Source organism: Plectropomus leopardus, chromosome 4 (assembly GCF_026936395.1).
Source record: "Plectropomus leopardus strain MGB_pleo_1.0 chromosome 4, ASM2693639v1, whole genome shotgun sequence".
NCBI classification, from domain to species: domain Eukaryota; kingdom Metazoa; phylum Chordata; class Actinopteri; order Perciformes; family Serranidae; genus Plectropomus; species Plectropomus leopardus.
In genome coordinates, this window is record NC_142179.1 from 35,159,503 (window position 1) to 35,179,074 (window position 19,572).

The window sequence follows — 19,572 nt, forward strand, 5'->3', positions numbered from 1 at the left end:
ACTAACCCATTGAAACCTGAGCACATTGGCTTGATGTCTTTCAAAAACATGGGAAGAAGGTCATGAGCAATGAAAGAAGAAATTACCCAAAAACTAGCAAGAAGTTTGTTAAAAGTACAATAAAATTACCTGAAATTTTGTTTTAAAAAACTGGAAATGACTAGCTTTAAAAGATTTAGAAAGAAAATCTAAATCACCTTATTTGTGAAACATTTATTAACAACTTCCTCATTTCCTTTTTCACGTTTTTGAAATAAAATCACACCAATTTGCTCAGGGTTCAAAGTATTAAAGTCACTTGTTAGAATATTACTTGGGTAAAAGTTTTAAGTATCTGCTATTTACTGTATTTAAGTTTCAAAAGTCGTTTTATCATTTTAATGTTCTTAAGTTTTGAAAGTAAAAATACAAGTAAATGTTAATAATAAAGGAAGCTTTTAGAGTTTTGAGAATTTTGAAGGTTTTTTTTGTAACACACACCACCTTAAAAATGGAACCCACATTACAGTTGACAAACACAATGCTTTTTTTGCAAATTAGAGGATTTACAGAACAAAATCCAGTTTTTCTTTCCCTCCCACTTCGTTATTGGTCTGTATGTCCTCCTGCACAGTTTTTTTCTGTTGTGTGTGCGACATCGGTGCTTTCAACAGTACTGTAAGGGAGTGGAATTGAACGATAGACTGACAGACAGAACATGTCACAAAGTTCAATTCTGCTTTTGACTTTCTTCAAGAGAAGCAAGCCGCAATTGCTGTTTTAGCATGCCTCCCCCCACTGAATTTGACAAAGATCATTCATACGTTTGAAAAATATCTACTGTTCTTTGAGTGCCACATTCTTATGAGTGCTCAAATTCTAATACTTATACCAAAATAGATAATAATATATCATGATTTATTGGGAGAAACCAAGTTATTTTACATAAAATCAGAGCACACCAATATAGCCCCAGTGACATGATCCTTTCTTTCATGACCTCATTTTTCTGCAACTAAAACAATTTGACTGTAAGATTAGCACTCAAATTAGGCTCCTTAGATCATATCCTCGGATAGTTGACTATACTGGGTCACCCCTAGTCCAGTGTATTAACTCTTTAAAACCTGGAGCGACACCACTTTTCCTCTTTGAACGCTTCTCTCAAGTATTTAAACTTTTGAAACCTGAGCAAATTGGTGTGATTTCTTTCAAATAAATGGGGAAAAAAAGGCAATAAGCAACGTGGTAAGACATGTTCCACAAACTGCAAGAAATTAGTAGATTTAGAAAATTATAGGGAAATATGTCTAGGGAAAAAATAAAAAAGCTAGGAAAATTATATTTCTTTAAAATTATAATAGGATTATATTTGCCTTTAAAAAACAAACAAACAACAACTTTCTTTCCTTTTTTTAAAAACTCTTTTTTCAGGCAATATTCTTGTGCTTTTTTATTAATTTCTTGCTCATTTTGGGGGCATTTCAATGCCCACTGCCTGTTGCCTCATGATTTTAAAAGAAATCAAGCCAATTTGCTCAGGTGTCAAAGGGTTAAAAACATTGCCAAGATTCAAATAACACTACACGCTGGGCAATATGGTTTGTAATTTACCGCCATGATTAAATGTTACATATACAATTCTTATTTTAGGTACACCTGTGTCCTCACAGAGACCCTCTTGTTAATCTTGTGTACCTGGAACAGCCTCTCGAAGCAGCCCTTCTTGACGGCCTCGGAGGGCAGGACATAGGACAGCTCAGTGTTGGAGTCGGACACCAGCAGGCAGGACGCCACAAACTGGCGAATAAACTGGGTGACGCGAGCTTCTGAGCAGGGTGACAGAGAGGAGGATGGAGACAGAGAGGACGGAGGCTGCAGCTGGCTGCCCTGACCTGGAGGATTAGAGGAAACACAACATGATGGACGAAGCAGCAGGGGAGGACAGGGTGGTGAAAGGGAAATAGAGAAGAGTATTGATTTATGCTTTTTTAGCAGAGTAATACTGTGACATTTTATTGTCAAAAACAATTACAACACGAAATACACACAGTCTTCTCATAGTCGTAATATAAATCTCAATTCATGTTGAGCTAAGCACTTGGAAAATCAAAGATTAAAGCACCCTGTCCTTAACATTTTCTACTATCAAGCTTACTGTAAACCTGTCAATGACCAGTCCAACCAGGGTTCCTACAGCTTAAGGCAAGTTAGATTTAAGACTTTTTAAGACTTTTTTAAATGCCTCTGGGAATGCATTTTAAGACAAAATTTCTGATAATCAAAAGTGAAGAATGACAATTTTATTTTGTCCAAATGTTTAGAGTGACATAAAACATGGAAAGTCTTTGTACTAATGAAAAAGTCTGTGTAAAACTTATTAGCATCAAATTAAAAAAGACCTTTTTTAAGTGAAACACATGAAAGACAATGAATATTTTATATTATCATGAAAGTATCTTTCAGGTGTACCAACTAAAGAGGGAAATATCTGGCACTTCTGTCCAACTTTCTTGGCAATTTTGTGTTCTTCACTCTGAATGTGAGATTTGTATGACGGGTTTGAGAAAAGGAATTTATTAGATTATTAAACAAAAAAATTGATATTACCAAATATTTTGAGATTTTACAATACAGCATCAGGAATGTCTGAGCATTTTTAATACTTTGGAAAGATTCGTTCAAGTCATTTTAATACTAATTAAGGCCTTGGTTTTAGATTCATGAATTCAATGCTTTTTAAGACTTTTTAAGGATCCATGGAGACCCTGAGTCTGACAGTCATCCTAACAGGTGGGCAAACTGAAAAGAAGAGCAAAAGGCACACACACCTCTGCCCTCACTCTGCTTTTTCACCAGTGTCAGCTTGTATCCGTCTCCGTAGGTGCTCTTCAGGAAGAGTGGCGAGCCGCAGCACTTGAGTTTCCCATGTGAGATGATGGCGATGCGATCTCCCAGGAGGTCGGCCTCATCCATGTGGTGGGTGGACAGCAGAATGGTGCGGCCTGCAGCAGAGGAACACACACTTACATACATATACAGTACATACAGCAGCTCGTTTGCACCACAATTGAAACAAAAAATCAAAAAAAGGGCAGGATCTGTGACAATAACTTCAAAAATAATATAAAAGCGATCATTGCATTTCCAGAATTTTTTACTTTTCACAGCAGTCAAGGAATCAAAACTCACATTTGACAATGTGACAACAATTACCAGAGTTATCCATGACACCTTTTATATTCTTAAAAACAAGTTTTTAGTTGAGTATGTGAGTCTGACCCCAGGCAGCCTCATCCTGCGCAGTGACGCAAAGGAAGCCAAGGAAATCTTTGATGTGCAAAAGATACTGTATGACTGAGGGGTATGGCTTAATAAAGCAGATGCCTGAAGTGAAGACTACCGAAGTCCTGAGAGGCAAGGGAAAAACTAGAATTACTGCCTTGTGGTTATATCCCTCCGTGCATCTGTCAAGTTGCACTAACACTATCCATTTCTGTGAAAACTTGGATGTTTCAGCACAGAAGATCTCTCTACAATCAGCAGTTTTAATATGGACACCCCATATTAGTGTCATCAATTCAATATCTGACCAAATGTTTCCCTTTCTGTTTCTGAGATATGATGCTGACCTTTCACCTTATAGATATAAAATGTCATCACTTCATAATTTTACCCTACAATAGCACAGAGAAATCGGGTTATTCATATTCCACATATACACCCCAGCTTCTTTCGGAGTTCTTCAGCTAACATATTCAGGTTTCTCACAAATGGTTGTTGCTGTTTACATGCTAAAACTCATAAAGATAATATTCCAAAAACCCAATGATGAACATGTTATTCGTGTCCATGTAAACGTACTTAATATTGTAAAATTTTGTGATGTTCTGGAGCAAAAAACCTTGATCTTTGATCTTAAACCATCAAAGTCTTATCACTTTGTTTGAGTCCAAGTGGTTGTTTGTACCAACTTCGATGCAACTCCCTTAAGGCCTACTTGCGATATCACATCTGCAAGAATGAGAAGGAGTCAAAGTCACTATGACATTCACCTTTGACCTATGACTGAAATCTAATCTTTTTACTGTTAAGTCCAAATGAACATTTGAGCCAAATTTGTAGAAAATCCCTCAAGGTGTTTGTGTAAAATTGTGTTAAATAGAGTGAGACAGAGGAGGTCACGTACCTTGACTTTGACCACCAAAATCTAATCTTTACCGTTAAGTCCAAATGAACATTTGAGCAAAATTTGAAGAAAATCCCTCAAGGTGTTTGTGTAATTCTATGTTTACAAGAATGAGACAGACTAGGTCACAGGGACCTTGACCTTCAACCTCAGTTCATTGCTGAGTCATAGTGGACATTTTTGCCAAATTTGGAAAAATTCTTGAGATATTGTGTTTGAGAATGGGACTTATGTATAGACAGATGGAAGAATGGACAACAAAAATGAATGCCTCTGGCCATGATAGCCACCTGTACAAAGGCATAAATTTGTTTTGTTTTTTGTAGGCAATTATCTCCTAGTTGATAATATCTCATACATAGGAGATAAACTTAGGTCATTGCCTGCAAAAAAATATTTTTTCACCTTGCTTTTGAGGGCATTAAAAAATGTTATGTTGAAGAATGTACAGCTAATTACAGTAAAAGAAATTTAACATTTGACTACCACAACTTCTTTTCATCCAAACAACCCTGGACTGCAATAAGAACTTTTTGAAAGTAGTTGTTAAAACCAGAGGACATCCCTGCATTAGGCTCTGAGTCTCCACTCACCCTGTTTGTACTTGAGGATTAGGTCCCAGATGGCCCTGCGAGCGTAGGGGTCAACCCCAGCTGTAGGTTCATCCAGGATGACAGCTCTGGAGCCGCCAACAAAGGCGATGGCCACAGACAGCTTTCTCTTCATCCCGCCGGACAGAGTCTGAACCAAGCTGTGACGCTTGTTGGACAACTCCAGGTCGACAATCATCCTGAAAAAAAAAAAACCCACCCACCCACACACACACACACACACACACACACACACACAGCAAAGAGGTGGAGGTCATTCAACTGTCAATAACAGTCTCTATCACTATAGTTATAAGGTATCTTCTATATATTTTTTTTAACTTTATTTTAGACACAGGTCGATGTCAGTATAGTGTCAGTAAAAAACATCGCTGCAGGAACGGACAGCAGCTTAAGAGCAATTGAAAAATGGCAAAAGGGGAAGCAGCTGGAAACAGTTAACAAATGTAAGCAGTTATAGTGTCTGAGAAGTGAAACTGAGAGCAGCAGAGTGTTGATGCCATGCTTAGCTGTTGTGCTAATGTGATGTGCAAAGTGCTCATCACTTTTAAACTTTTTATTTATCACCTCTTATAGAGGAAGTGCTGAGTTCATTAACGATTATCATGTGTTTTTGCTGGGAAATAGAAAAAGAGTCCTGCTCCATTTGAAGGCCCGCGCTTCTTTTTGAGAACACATTGAATGAATCGCGAAGAACAGAACTCAAACACAGACACTCTGGCTGTCTCTATTGTTTGTTTATAGAGACAATTTCAGGCCTAGCTTTTGTTGTTTGGTATTTTTTAATTGTCTAAAACTAATAAAAATACTAAGTGCATAAGATCATAAATGTGTGTAGTAAGATTGCAGGCTAACAATAACTTAGTGTCACACTGCTTTATAAGAGCCAGTTGGTAAGAAAAGGGCGAATGAAAGTCAGTAATGGATCAAATCCTCTTTTTAAATAGTTGGAAGATATGAAATCATTTTGTTATTATACTTGTGTATATTTGTGTGGGCTTGCATTTTGCTGATGTCTTTAAATACTTAGCTATTAGAGTTAACTTTCTTTATTTGTAATCAGGGTCCAAGAACCAACTGTAAGGACTATTGTTCTGAATTTTATTTTTATACTTAAAGCTAGTTTTTAGGAGGCTTGCAATGTTCAAATACTAATAAAACATGCTGAAAATAGATATCTGATATAGTTCTCGTACTCAGTAGTGGCAAAGTGGCTCGATACCTTACAGTTTTTAAAGTGAAATCCCCCACCTTTAAATTTTGTGTAGATGTCTGAAATTTGCAAGTTATATGAATGTATCATCAAACAAACAAAAATCCCTTTTGTAAGTGTACTCGAAACCCATCAGGGGAATTTGCTGTGTAGTTTTAGTGGGTTTTTTTTTTTGCTATTTCCAGGCTCTGTATTTGAATTAACTTCACAGAGTGAATTAATCACAAAAACTTCAAATTTGATCAGTACAGTGATAAATCAATAAAAAGTTTTTAAATTTTTAAATTTTGGGGAATGTTTTGAAGTTGTTGTGACTTAAATGTACATTGTCCAATCTGCCTTATATTTCTCAGGCTTGATAAGAGTCCAGGCCTGAGGACATCTACATGTGAATACTGAGTAAATGTAATGCTCTCATCATTTGATTTACATACATTTTACGCTGTATGGTCCATAACTGATGTACAGCAACATAATGCATATTAGCTCTTCCCACCAGCACCCTAGACACAATTTGTCTGATAGCTAAAGGCAAAGAATGAATCCCCACAAACTAAACGAATTACCCTTTGAAACCTGGACTGACATCACTTTTCTTGTGTTCCTTTCAGACACCTTTCACAGGTATTTGAACTTATGAACCCTGAGCAAATTGGTGCGATTTCTTTCAAAAACATGCGAGAAAAGCCGATGAGAAACTTGGCAAATGTCCCACAATTGCATACATTTGTGGATTTAGAAAATCATTTTTAAAAAGCTAGGAAAAATTGTAATGGAAAAAAGGAAAAAGCTAAGGAAAAACTATATTACTAATGATTATTGTAACATATTTAAAATGAAGTTAAAAATGATTACAATTTTTAGGCACCTTTTTCTGGGTTATTTCCTTGTTTTATTTATTCATTGTCAAACTTATTTTTATTGAATTTTAAGTTAATTTTTTACTAATTTCTTGATATTTTGTTTGGGGGGCATTTCTTTTTTTTTTTGTTGCTTATTGGCCTCTTCCCATGTTTTTGAAAAGAAATCAAACCAATTCGCTCAGCGTCCAAAGGTTTAACTAAAATGCAGCAGACTTGTACTGACTTGTCCATCTCCTTGCGTATGTCTTCCTCAGCCATGCCTTTGAGTCTGGAGTAGAACCACAGGTGCTCCTCCACACTCAGCTTGTCAAATAGGACGTTGTGCTGCGGACACATGCCCAGGTTCTGGCGAATACGCTCCATCTCCGTGCGGATGTCATGACCGTATATTGTGGCAGAGCCAGAGGTGGGCGGAAACAAGCCCGTCAGGATGGACCTGTGACAATCGTATGAAGGAAGTCAGTGGAAGTAGCACTGATGAAACAGACAGTCAATTCAAGCAAGATTTGTTGGTTGCACACCTAAATGGATTAGATCTAGTGCTGCGTATTTAGGTTTTCGGCATTAATAGGTATCGTCAAGCCAGCAGGAGGCAGGAGATTAAAAAAACTCCATATATTATGTAATAATTACATATAACTATAAATTATACATCAGCATTTCAACTGATCTTCAGTGTAGACTATGGTCATCATATACATTCATACACACACATAAACACACATGTCCCCCTCACATGGTTGTGGTCTTGCCAGCGCCATTGTGTCCCAGGAAGGAGACCACCTGGTTTTCATGGAGGTTGAGGCTCAGTTTGTTGAGGGCCAGTTTGCTGCCGGTCTTGTAGACTTTGGTCAGTTTGTCAATACACACCACCAGCGACAGGTGGCTCGGCTCCTCCTCTATGCCTCGCATCTCCTCTGAGGTCACAGAGAGAAATATGTGGCATATAAAAGATACTGCTTAAATATAAATATAACCTTTTTCTATGATCTTATTGTGGCATGTTTTTAACTCTCTCCTCTCTGTTGGTCAGCTGCTGTGGGCCTGAGGTGGCAGCCCAGTCCCTGGTTGTGGTGTTTTCATATTTTGGGGTTTTTTTTCAGTGTGCGGTGTCATGGGTGGTTTGTTTAAAGACCCCTTTCCTCCTTTCTGATTCCCTGCCGATAAGCCCAAGCCCTATCCGTATTCCCTTTCCTGCCTAAATGCTAATTTTATTATCATATCATTATTGTCAAATACTGGTGTCACAACATTTTAGCTTTCTGTTTAATTATTTTAACTTTTTTTTTGTTAAATAAATGTCTTTTTTTAAAACTGAAAAAAAAAAAAGTCTTTCGCCCCTTGGTTTTCGATGAACCTGTGTGACCTTGCTAATTCAAAATTTAGCTTTAGAATTTTTTGAGGGGAAAATTCCCCCAGGTGACGTTGGCAACAGTTCTGATCTCTTGCTCACGCTGCATTATTCTACTTTTTTTTCATGGTACTCTCACTCACCTGTTGCTTTTGTACTAGCCTTAACTACTTTTTTTTATCAAGAACATTTTTGATTAAATTTTAATAAGTTTGCATGCTGTATACAAGAGTTACAAAACTTTACAGAGCATACACAAGACAGACCACAGCATGAAATCAAATTATAATCCTCCCCCATTCCACTAACCCCCAAAATAACAATAAAAATGCTATATGAGCTGGAGGCCAGGTTTGATATTGAAAGAGAGAAAAGGGGTTGCTTATGTAAAAAGGCAGTTTCAAAATAATGTAGTACACTGACAGCACACTGACTGTGGGCAACAAAAACAAGCAATAAACACATCATCATCAGTTTGACTGAGAGCTCTGGAAGTATTGCAGAAAAGGTCCCCACACCTTTTGGAATTTCTAATCCGAGTGACAAACTGAGAAGCGTAAATTGAGCAAAGAGGCAACAGTGGATGTACGGCATTGGGTTGGAGTCAGGTGTACATTGTCCTCTCCGGTGGTGCCAAAGAGGGCAACCAGAGGACTGGGATGCAGGTCAGAACTGAGGATTGAGGATAAGGTTTGAAAAACTTTCTTCCAGTATTTTTAAAGGCTCGGACACATTCAAAACATGTTAATAAGGGAGGCCTCATCTGTTGCACATCTGTCACAGCAGGGGTTAACATCTGGATAGAAACGCAAAAGTCTGACTTTAGCTAGATGGGCTCTGTGCGGCAGTAACTTTTTAGTATAAATGTGACTTTTGAAGAGACCGTTAGGACAGAATAACAGTAAGTTATTTAGGAAGAAGATTAGGAAGTACAGCTCAACTACAACTTTAAATGAACAGCTTTAGCACCCTAATTCTGCCGCAGTATGTAAATTCATAAGTTTAGACAACCGTGTGTTCAAGTTTGACCTGGTTAAGTGCATCTATAGAATATGAGAATCTTGTCCAAAGGCTGTCTTCATAAGGCCTGATTTATTATTCCTGTCCGTACCAGATCTGCGCTGATCCATAGCACATGCCTGATCCTCCTCCATCACACTGAGCCTGGCAGCTCCGCCCCCACACCACGGCCAATCCCAGGTCTCCACACGTCCGCTGCCTGACCAATAGGACTTCTGCAGGGGGAAGTACCATGGGCGGGGCAGCCCATACATTCCTATAAGAGAGAGAAACCACATCTTATCTTATCTATCTGATATGATATGAACAGGACGGTGGTGATACGGAGGGCAGTGATTTCATACCTGGATGCACGGCCTCTATGTACCAAGTGAGCACGCCATAAACACCGGCATCAATGATGAGCATCATCATGGACAGTCCCAGGTTAAAATCATCGCCTTCGACTGGTGATTGGCTGATGGTCCGCCACTGGATGCCAACACCTGCTACCTCATACAGTGCAAAATACTTGGAGCCGAGCCCGAAGGCTGTGGTGGACATCAGAGACTGGAGGGGAAACATGGGAAACGAAAATGTACTACAGTGACAGCACAAGGAGATTATTTTACAAAACGCACCATAAATGTAGTTCGACTCAATGAAAAGGTGGGAAAAAAGTCTTACAGCAATGCACTTCTCAAAGGCAGTGATCTTATCATGGGCCACCTCCTCTCTGATGGCCACGTACATGTAGGGCACATAGCTGAGGAAGTAGATGATTCCTCCACAGGCTGAAGCCAGCTTGGCCTTAGAGTAGATCACTGACACCAAAAAACTGAAACACAAAGTGGAGAAACATGTATACAGCTACATGGATATAAACAGTAAAATATATACAATATGTATACACAAATTCGGATTTATAGCAAGTTTCATGGAGCCAGATCTCACCAGAACATGATGGTGGCCACAGCGTAGATGGTGAGGAAGAGCCAGATGATGAAGGGGTCGCTGTGGAGCAACACCCGGCCATACTTCAGGATGGCTGTCAGAGCAGTGACGGAGATGGACAGCTGGACGAATCCGGTGATGAACCAGGCCACCCAGTGGACAGCGTTGTTCAGACCCATCATCTTCATCACCTGAGGATGTGGCATGATGATAACATACACTGTCCTACAGCCTCTTTAGAGACACGTTCCACAGTAGACTTGTTTGTTTATTCAGTGGTGCTACAGACATTTCAACTCTTCAGTGTAACATCTAAGCTTTTGATATACAAACTGTGGCTCTCAGCCTTGAGTACATTCCAATTAAAAGTACTCAATGTAGTCAAAAAATGAAAAAAAAAAAAGAAAAAAAGAAAAGAAGTTTTAAAAAACTGTTCTCATGTTTGAGAAGCTGGAACCATTAAATGAAAATAAACAATTATCAAAATAGTTCCAGATTAATTATCTAATCGATCAACTAATCATTTCAACTGCACTTTTTCATATTTCCATATGGTTTGTATTCAAAACCATTATTTGTTCTAGTACCTAAAGTTACGAAGCGATTGTAGTGGAATAAAAGGTGCAATATTTTCCTCTAAAGAGTAGTGGATTAGTGGAGTAATGGGGAATTACTCTCAAACATAATAATCTAAATATGATTATATGATATGATATATGGATTTGTTTATTGTTGTTTCTGTAATGTAAAGTGTATGTTTCCTTGCATTGAACAAATTATTTGTGTAATGTGAAAACTAGATGTGTTTCTCTTATCTTTTACGACCACTAAAATTTTCTAAGAGAAGAGCAGAAATAAGGAAACATTGGTGAATCCCAGAAATCAATGGGTAAAAATAAAAACAAAATAAAATTGAGGATATAAACAAAAAGGAGAGAAAATTTGTTCGTATATTGTTTCTTTCATGAGGCCCATTGTGTCCTTACATGGGATTTTTTGACAATAAGAAAAATATAAAACATTGCCTTTATGACTTATCCTTTAAAAATGAATGAAATAATAGTAATACATAACATGCTAGTGTTGGTCAGGAGAAATGATTGTGTGACAAAATATCAAATATCAGCCTGATGCCATCATACAGTCTAACCTCTTTGAGACGATGCTCCTTCTCAGCCACAATGTGCTGAATCATCATGGCCACTGAGTAAACCCAGGAGATCACCATGCACAGAGGCATCATGTGCTCAATCACAAACAGGAAACTGGAAAACAACAACACAGGGTTTCAGACTGACACCAAATATACACATTTTTACAGCATACTGCATTTTAAATGAATGGGATTATCAGAATCAAAAGGAAAAGATAAATTTGAAATAAACATGAATACAATTTATTTAGACATTTTGAAACACACTATGTTTCAAGTTGACAGGGATCCTGCAGCTTAAAGCAAGGTAGGTTTTAGACTTTTTGACTATTTTGATGCCACTTGGAATTGTGTTTAATTTGCTCATGGCCAAAATTGAAGAGGGACAATTTTATTTTGCCCGAAATATTTATTATAAAAGCATAAAAAATGACTTTTGAAATTAAAAAAAGAACAAAAAAATGATGTATGATGTATGTTAAATGTTGAAAAAAAACCCCACTCCTTAATAGAATGGAACACATGGAAGTCAATGAACATTTTATATTATCACAAAATTAATTTACCAATAGAAGTAGGAAATATCTGGCATTTCTGGCTGGTTTTCTAAGCAATTTTGTGTTTCTCAATCTGCATATGAGATTTAAATTACAATCATGACGAGTTTAAAAAAAAGGAATTTATCAAATTATTGAACAAAAAATAGATGTTTCCAATCATTTTGAGATTTCCAACATCAGCAATAAGCGATTCATAAAATCCCATGTCAATTTTAAGACTTTTGAAAAAGTAATTTAAGTCCATTTAATAACAATTAAGGGCGTATTTTTTGATCTGTTGGAACGCTAATTGAATATGTAATATTATCATGAGAAATATATATTTTTTCCATCTCTGCCTAATAATTACTTGTCACCGCCATGCGCAACACAGTGACCTTAACTGAACCTCAAAAGAGAAAACAAGACGGAGTGCGTTTCTTACTCGTCTCTGGTGTAACACGGGTAGGGGAACATCTGGACGTAGTTACCAGGCTCCACCACATCATGACCCACAAACGTGTTGATGATGGCTCTCTCGATCATATCTGAAAGAGAGTGAAACTGAGACAATTACAACATGTGCTTAACCCTTTGAAACCTGAGCAAATTAGCCTGAATTCTTTCAAACACAAGGGGAAAAGGCAATGAGAAACTTCAGGAGAAATTAACCCCAAAAATTAGTAGAAAATGACCTAAAAAAAAAGAAACAAAGGTAAAAATAAAGAAAGAAAAAATAGGCATAGGGATTTGAGGTTCAGTGTCTTGCCCAAGCCACAGCTGCCCAATGAGTTACATTTTTGTTTGTCCACCTGTTATTGTCAGTGAGGTTTATTACTATTTTACATTAAGTTGATATAATAATGTTTCTCTCCTGTGAAATTATCTTTTAATATGTATTTTTAAAGATATACTTTGCAAGATTTCCCTTGAAAAAAAAAGAAAGAAAAAAAGCAGTTTATCAACTCATACAGAAGTAACCCCTCTCAGTTAAAACGATGACCCACTGTCAGTGTGTGGTGCTGTATTATTCTGCAGAGACTCAGCTCTCTGCCTGGATTTTCTTATTTCACTCTTATTTTCTGGATTCGGGACATTTATGGGCGTCTGCCCCGACAGCCCTTAGGTGAAGTGAGGGCTTTATGAAAAGGTATCAACCTGCTGCCAGACTGTAAACAGTAGGCAAGAGAGACAGTGCTAAAATAAAGCTCCTCTGATCAATATTTTACATTAACAATGGATCAAATGACAATGTGTGTTTGAAAGCTCATAATGACATTCTTGGTTCTAGACAACTCAGCAGCTATCCTCAGCTCTATAGAGCTTTTCGCTGCCTTTAGACCATTGTTTTGGTTTTTGAGGCCCACTATTTCCTACAATGTCATGTTATGTTATGCAAGTCAGTTGTCCATATGTTGTTTGATCAAAATCATATGAGGATTAAGTAATTCTGTAATTAAAAAGTATTTGCAAAACAGCAAATGCAATGTAAAACAGTAACAAAAAGCAAAGAATGAACAACCATACAAACATGCAATGCAAGGGGTTAATAATTTTTTAAATAAAACTGAAAAAAAATATACACACGCACACAATAAAAATAAAGTATATGTTGGAGAATATGTTATAGTACTGCGTGTGTATTTCTAAAAAGAGATTATTTCATGTTACTGTGTTAATTCGGCTCCTAAATACAAAGTTATTTTTGCCTCCATTGTATTTGGGTGAAGAAGAAAACAAAACAAAACAAAACAAAACATAGAAATCATGTGGAAAAAGTTCTAAAAAATATAATAATTGTTTGACTTAATTTTAAAAATGTAATCATCACAATTATATACAAATATTTAAATTGTATATATTTTAGATTTCTAATTTTTTTCTAGCTTTTTACCCCGAGACATTTTCTCCAAGCTTCTTAAAAATAATTCTCTAAATCTATTAATTTGTGAAGCATATATTACCAAGTTACTCATTGCCTCATTGCCATTGCACAAATTTGATCAAGGTTCAAAAGTCTAAAATACTCGTGAAAGGCGTCTGAAAGCAGCACAAGGAAAATGATGCCACTCGAGGTTTCAAAGAGTTAATCTCTTATAGCTACAATCGTCCGTTCAGTGCTTTGGCCATCTCTGAGCCAACTCTTTAGTCAGGGCCCTGTCAGTTTTGATGCATCATTGTGGATCCACTTTCTATTCTGCAGCTTTCCTGCTCTCAGCTCCCAAAATAAAAGATGACGTGCAGAGAGAAAGTGCTTCTACTGCAGCTTGCATTGGCATCTTCACAGGTGCGCCCACTTCACAGAGCACAGTGGTAAGCACTTCACCAGAATACATTGTTTTCTCTGTAAAACAAACTAAACAATGCATCTGACACCACAGTCTGTCTCCTCTGCAGACCTGTGCCTGGGTCTTTACTTATAGCACAAGCTGTTGCCTTCTCCACATTTTTCACTTTCCAGCCCCGGTAGGAGTGCAACAAATCAAATATACAAGTTATCCATATTCAGCCCTATACAATGTGTATATATTCAGCACTCAGGGTGTGCACAGCTACTTTACTAGCCCGTTAAACATTGCTACCCTCGTTGCTTATTAGTAAAACCAATATTATTTTGTGCATTTGTGTTAACCTAATAAAAATGCCCTTGTAATAACAATCAGGCATGTTTTTATAGATTTATTTTCCTAAGGAATGTTGTTTTCAATATATATTATTTGTTAACTTTCACTTTCTGTGAGATGTTGTGTTACTAGCAAAAAATAATTTAGTTACAGCAAAATACGATCAATGAGGTCAGACAATGTTTAACCCTTTGAAACCTGAGAAAATTGTCTTGATTTCTTTCAAAAACATGGGAAGAAGACAATGAGCAACAAAAGAGGAAACGACTCAAAAAATAGCAAGAAATTGGTAGTAAAGTACAAGAAAATTAGCTGTAATTTAGTGAAAAAAATAACCAAAACAACAAAACCCCCAAATAAACAAAAAACAAAGAAAAAAAAAGAACAACCCTTTCACCCAAGTACTAAAAATGTATAATTACGTTACATATCATATTTTTGAATATAGTTTTTCCCTAGATTTTTTTCTTTCTCTACCTAATCATTTCAGCATTTCAGATTTAAATTATTATTATTATTTTTATTTTTTTAATTTAATTTGTTGATTTCTTGCAATTTGTGGAACATTTCTTAATAAATTGCTTAATCCCCTTTTTCCCCATGTTTTTTTTTTTTAAAGAAAGAAAATACATTTTTTTTAAATATATATATATATATATATATACTGTTTATATATATTTTCTCTAGGTTCAAGGGTTTAAAAACGTCTAAAAGCAGCACAAGAAAAGTGATGTCGCTCCAGGTTTAAAAAGGTTAACCTTATAGATGAAATTGTGTGCAGTTCTGACTTGTCGACTGATCTAAGTTTTATCTTCCGTTTAAATGTCAGAGAAACTGTTCTTTAGGAACATCCCTGTTCAGCACTCTGAAGGCTTATTTATTTCATTTCATGTATGTATTTCAGTCACTTACCTTGGATCCAGACAAAACCATAGAGGAAGTAGAATTTCCCCCCGGTGTTGGGCCCAGGACGCCAGTACGCCCGTCTGATTTCATTGGTCTTCTCTGTAAAACTGGAGTTTTGTCTGATTTTGTACAGAACGTGGGGTGGCAGGGAGCCATCTTTGTTAGTCTGGAAAATCACACCTGGAAAAGAAAGAACATAGACTATATTAAGTCAGTTGTGTCATTGTGCTTCAACTAGCAAACCGACATCATGCTGCAGGTTCAAGGCCAGTTCCTGCATGTTGCAAAACCTCTCCGATTTTGATACGGACCTGTATATCCTCACCTCTCTTTGTAGGCCTGACTCTGTCATAAACAGTAAACACAAGTATACTTAGGCAGAGAGTATAAGAAAAGTTAAGTGTTTTCTGAATATTTAAGCATGTAAACATGTTCTAGTAGAAACCTAAAATACAAGTATCAACCAGAAAATGAGCGGAATATAGCCACTTTTTGTCTTCACCGAACAGTCCCTAAAGGTAAACTATGTTGTAAAAAGCAATGTTTTTTTTTAAATGTTATTAATTTAACTGTTATGCTGTGGTTTTATTGGCTAAATTACAAATGCCTTGCAAGCATAAATTAAAAAAATAACATTGCATCAAAAAATATTCATGTAAAGGGATCATGATGCAACAGCTTCTCACCACATATAATTAACTTCATCAATTCCTCCTTGAATTCTTACAATAGTAGTATAAAATTAAAATAAATTTAAAAAAAAGCTCCCCAAGCTGTTTCCTCTGGCTACAGGACTGCTACTCACCGCAGACAAACAAACATATTTCAGCACAGACATTCAAAAAACACATGTCAGGATGTGCAGATGTGGCATATGCGCTCATGTCTACCTTGCAGACACATTCTATACACCCAAAACCGCTATACTCCAATATTAAAGCTGCTTTCCTTTCAGATGCAGCATCTTTATTTCACTTTATTTCTCCATATTTTGTTGTATTTTTTCTTTTTCTTTTTTTATATAACTTGCTTATGTACTGTAAAAAAAAAAAAAATTAAAAACTGAAACATCCTTAAAAATGTGAACCGTGTCTGATCCGGCACTTTCTACAAGCATTTGTTTTTGTATCAGCAAAGGTACGACGATCAGAAGGTGACACAGAGAGATGACTTACTGGCAAATACAGAAACGTTGTCCTGGTAGGCCTGGTTCAAGGTGTAGTTAACGATGCTGTCCTCGTCAGGAAAGCCCTTGAAGACGTCCACACTGACCTGGAAGCCCGTGGACAAAGACAGAAACAATGTTCCACAGCACAGATGGATTCATCACAAACTATTATTAGAGCTGAGCACAAAGATGAAACCATCATACTGGATTACTGCAGTGTCTGCATATTTGCACTACAATCAATAGTATTTCTTTGACCTTCACTGTCCCCACTGTGGGTCTCTGAGCAAGTCGACAGATATTAAATCACACTCTAGGTATCTTTTGTGTCTGCTCTATACGTTACATGATGCCGGTACCGTGATGTCAACACAAGCACATTGTAGGATTACGCTGCATGTGTTTATTTTTATGTAAGAAAAGCACAAGGCAACCAACAACAAGACGTCAACAAATGCACATGCTGGCATGGATGATTAGGTTTAGAAGAAGACGGTACATTGTAAAGTGTGGAAAAAAACCCATCACATTCAGATGGGAAACGAACAGTGAACTCCCACATGAAAGTCCAGGGTTTGTTTGACACATGTATCAAACCCCCTCTCACTATATGAGCACCCCAGTGCTCCTTATATAATGTCTTTACCGGCAGCGTTTCAACCTGGGGCTGTTCTATGGAGTATCTTGCGGACGCTACAGGGATATGTCAGGATCTTACGCCGAAAGCACTGTCAAAGTGGTGGTATTTGATGACTTTGGAATGAGAACAGGCTGGCTGTACATAATGTGGTAATGCTGGTGCACTCTAACCAGTCTGTTCGGAACATTTTATAGTTCATACAAATAAACATAAAGCAGACAAGTTGTTTAAATAGCTGCGATTTCATGAAATCTTGTTGTCATTGTTGTCCAGGAAGCCACTGTGTCCTGGCTGCTGTTTACTGCCTATAAATAGTTCTAACTTTCCTTTAAAATTTCTTTACATCTATGTTTGTGTATTGATTCATCAGATTAGATATGACATGTTGATCAGCTCGTGAGCTTTAATGTTTTTTTTTATCTCGTGACAGGTTATGTTTGCTAAGCTAAGCTAACCTCGTCTTGGAGGGTAACACTGGTATTTTTAAACCTGGATACTATTTTCCCATGATTATTATTCCAAGTGTCTGACAACATTAAGGAAAGGATTCTTATTAAGCTTGACCTTTTTATTAAAGAGTGTGAACCTTTTAATTTAAGCAGATCGGCCTCGAAATCGTCATCGCCAAACACACCAGCCTCCCTTTCAATAAAAAGTCATTATAGCGTGTATATAGCTGGCATATTTTCACATTTAACTGGGTGAATTGAGGAGTAACTTCAATCAAACCATTGGCTATTGTTGGAGCAGTGAAAAGACGAACCAGGGCAGCTTTTGCAAGTTTTATTTTTCCTCTGCTGACTTTGAATGCAGTGTGTTTTTAAGATGATAAAATTATTGTTAATTTAAATGGAGTTTGGCAGATTAGGCAGTTGAGTTTGGGGACACCTGTTTCTGGTTAAAAAAAAAGGATCTTACCCTTAACAATGGGGTTGACCACTGTAGGGATTCTTTCCATATTATTGTCAGACACTTCTGGTGGACATAAATTGACAGTGCACAACGTCCCACAGGGATTACACTGCAGCACTCTCGCTTAATACTGGACCACTTGTTGTTGTTCCGATTAGTCATTTAAACACAAAAACATGCAGATAACAATATGTAGACTTGGCAAGGTATATTAATATTATTTTCACAACAAACATGTTATCAGACAAACTGCATCACATCACTCATATCTTTTGTTTTCATGCTTACTTTGTCAAAGTCACTGTTGGGCCAGTTCAACATGAAACACTGAAATATGCATCTATCCTGCTTAGTTCAAAATATATGAAGACCAGCAAACAACCTCAAAGTTTTGTCCATATGGTCTCAACAGTTGTTCTCAACCTTTTTTGTCACACAAGCTCAAGTAAGCCCCTAACCAAGATCACAAATTATGATCAAAATGTGTTCTTCTGATTTTCTTTGTAAACTGGTTCATGCTTAGCTCTTTAGCATGATTAGTAAAGAAAACTGGCTATTGATAAACTAATGATCAAGTGTCACACATAGCAACACAGAAACTGTGGATGTTTAGGACTGATCTCTTTTTTTGTAGGTTTGGTCAACTGTGCATTTGTACTTCTAACATCTATAGTGTCAGAGTTTAAAGAATTGATACAGAACCTTAAGCAATTTTGGATTTCTTTACTCTCTTGCTCCCAAGCAGGTGGTGTCCAGGTGCCCCAGCTGAGTCAGACAAGTTTTGTGCACTTGGTCTGTCTTGTTGGAGCCACTGTTCCACTCCACACCAACCTTAGACATGAAGCGCGTCCAGCCGCAGGCAGCGTTGTCAATGGTGTCCAGCTGCTCCAGCAGTGTGGAGGTGTTAGGAAGGCTGTAGTTTCCCTCCATCAGACCCTGCATCAGCTCACTGTCTGTGCCATTCAACAGCTCGGGGTGCTGCTGAAGCTCCGAAGACAGCTGGACGGAGAGGCAAAACAGAATGATTACATGGCACATGTTTTCCACTCTATGAATTCTTTGACCCTTTGAAACCTAAGCAAACTGGCTTGAAGTCATTAAAAACATGGGAATAAAAAAGGAAAGTAAAAACAAACATGGAAATGACAAAAATGAATAATAAAAAAATAACAAAAATATTCATTATTTGTAAATATGAATGAATCATTATTTGCAAATGTAAATATAAAATTACAATAATTGTAAATATATTTTTTGTGAGTCTTCAATAGCTTTTTATTTATTTATTTATTATAATTTTGCAATTCACTTAACATTTCTTGTCCAGCTGCTCATTGCCTTTTCCCATATGTTTTTGAATGAAATCAATTCAATTTGCTCAAAAAGATTTAAATACTCATGACAAGCGTCCAAATAGAGCACACAAAAAAAGTGATATCAATCAAGGTTTTGGAGAGTTAATATGAAAATA

The 19,572-nt window shown here is 37.0% G+C and overlaps 1 protein-coding gene across 3 annotated transcripts in view; it reads right to left on the reverse strand.

Annotated features, from left to right (window-relative positions):
* Positions 1-19,572, reverse strand: part of abca2 (ATP binding cassette subfamily A member 2) — a 96,239-nt gene that overhangs the window by 23,413 nt on the left and 53,254 nt on the right. For all 3 annotated transcript variants that reach the window (XM_088077180.1, XM_088077183.1, XM_088077182.1), the window contains 14 exons: positions 18,933-19,100; positions 16,557-16,653; positions 15,388-15,561; positions 12,297-12,399; positions 11,310-11,424; positions 10,160-10,350; positions 9,893-10,043; positions 9,571-9,775; positions 9,318-9,482; positions 7,592-7,772; positions 7,079-7,291; positions 4,762-4,958; positions 2,811-2,984; positions 1,678-1,874 (listed from right to left, as the gene is read on the reverse strand). In XM_088077180.1, coding sequence (XP_087933306.1) covers positions 1,678-1,874; positions 2,811-2,984; positions 4,762-4,958; positions 7,079-7,291; positions 7,592-7,772; positions 9,318-9,482; positions 9,571-9,775; positions 9,893-10,043; positions 10,160-10,350; positions 11,310-11,424; positions 12,297-12,399; positions 15,388-15,561; positions 16,557-16,653; positions 18,933-19,100 — 2,331 coding nt within the window. The remainder of the gene's footprint in view (positions 1-1,677; positions 1,875-2,810; positions 2,985-4,761; positions 4,959-7,078; positions 7,292-7,591; positions 7,773-9,317; positions 9,483-9,570; positions 9,776-9,892; positions 10,044-10,159; positions 10,351-11,309; positions 11,425-12,296; positions 12,400-15,387; positions 15,562-16,556; positions 16,654-18,932; positions 19,101-19,572) is intronic.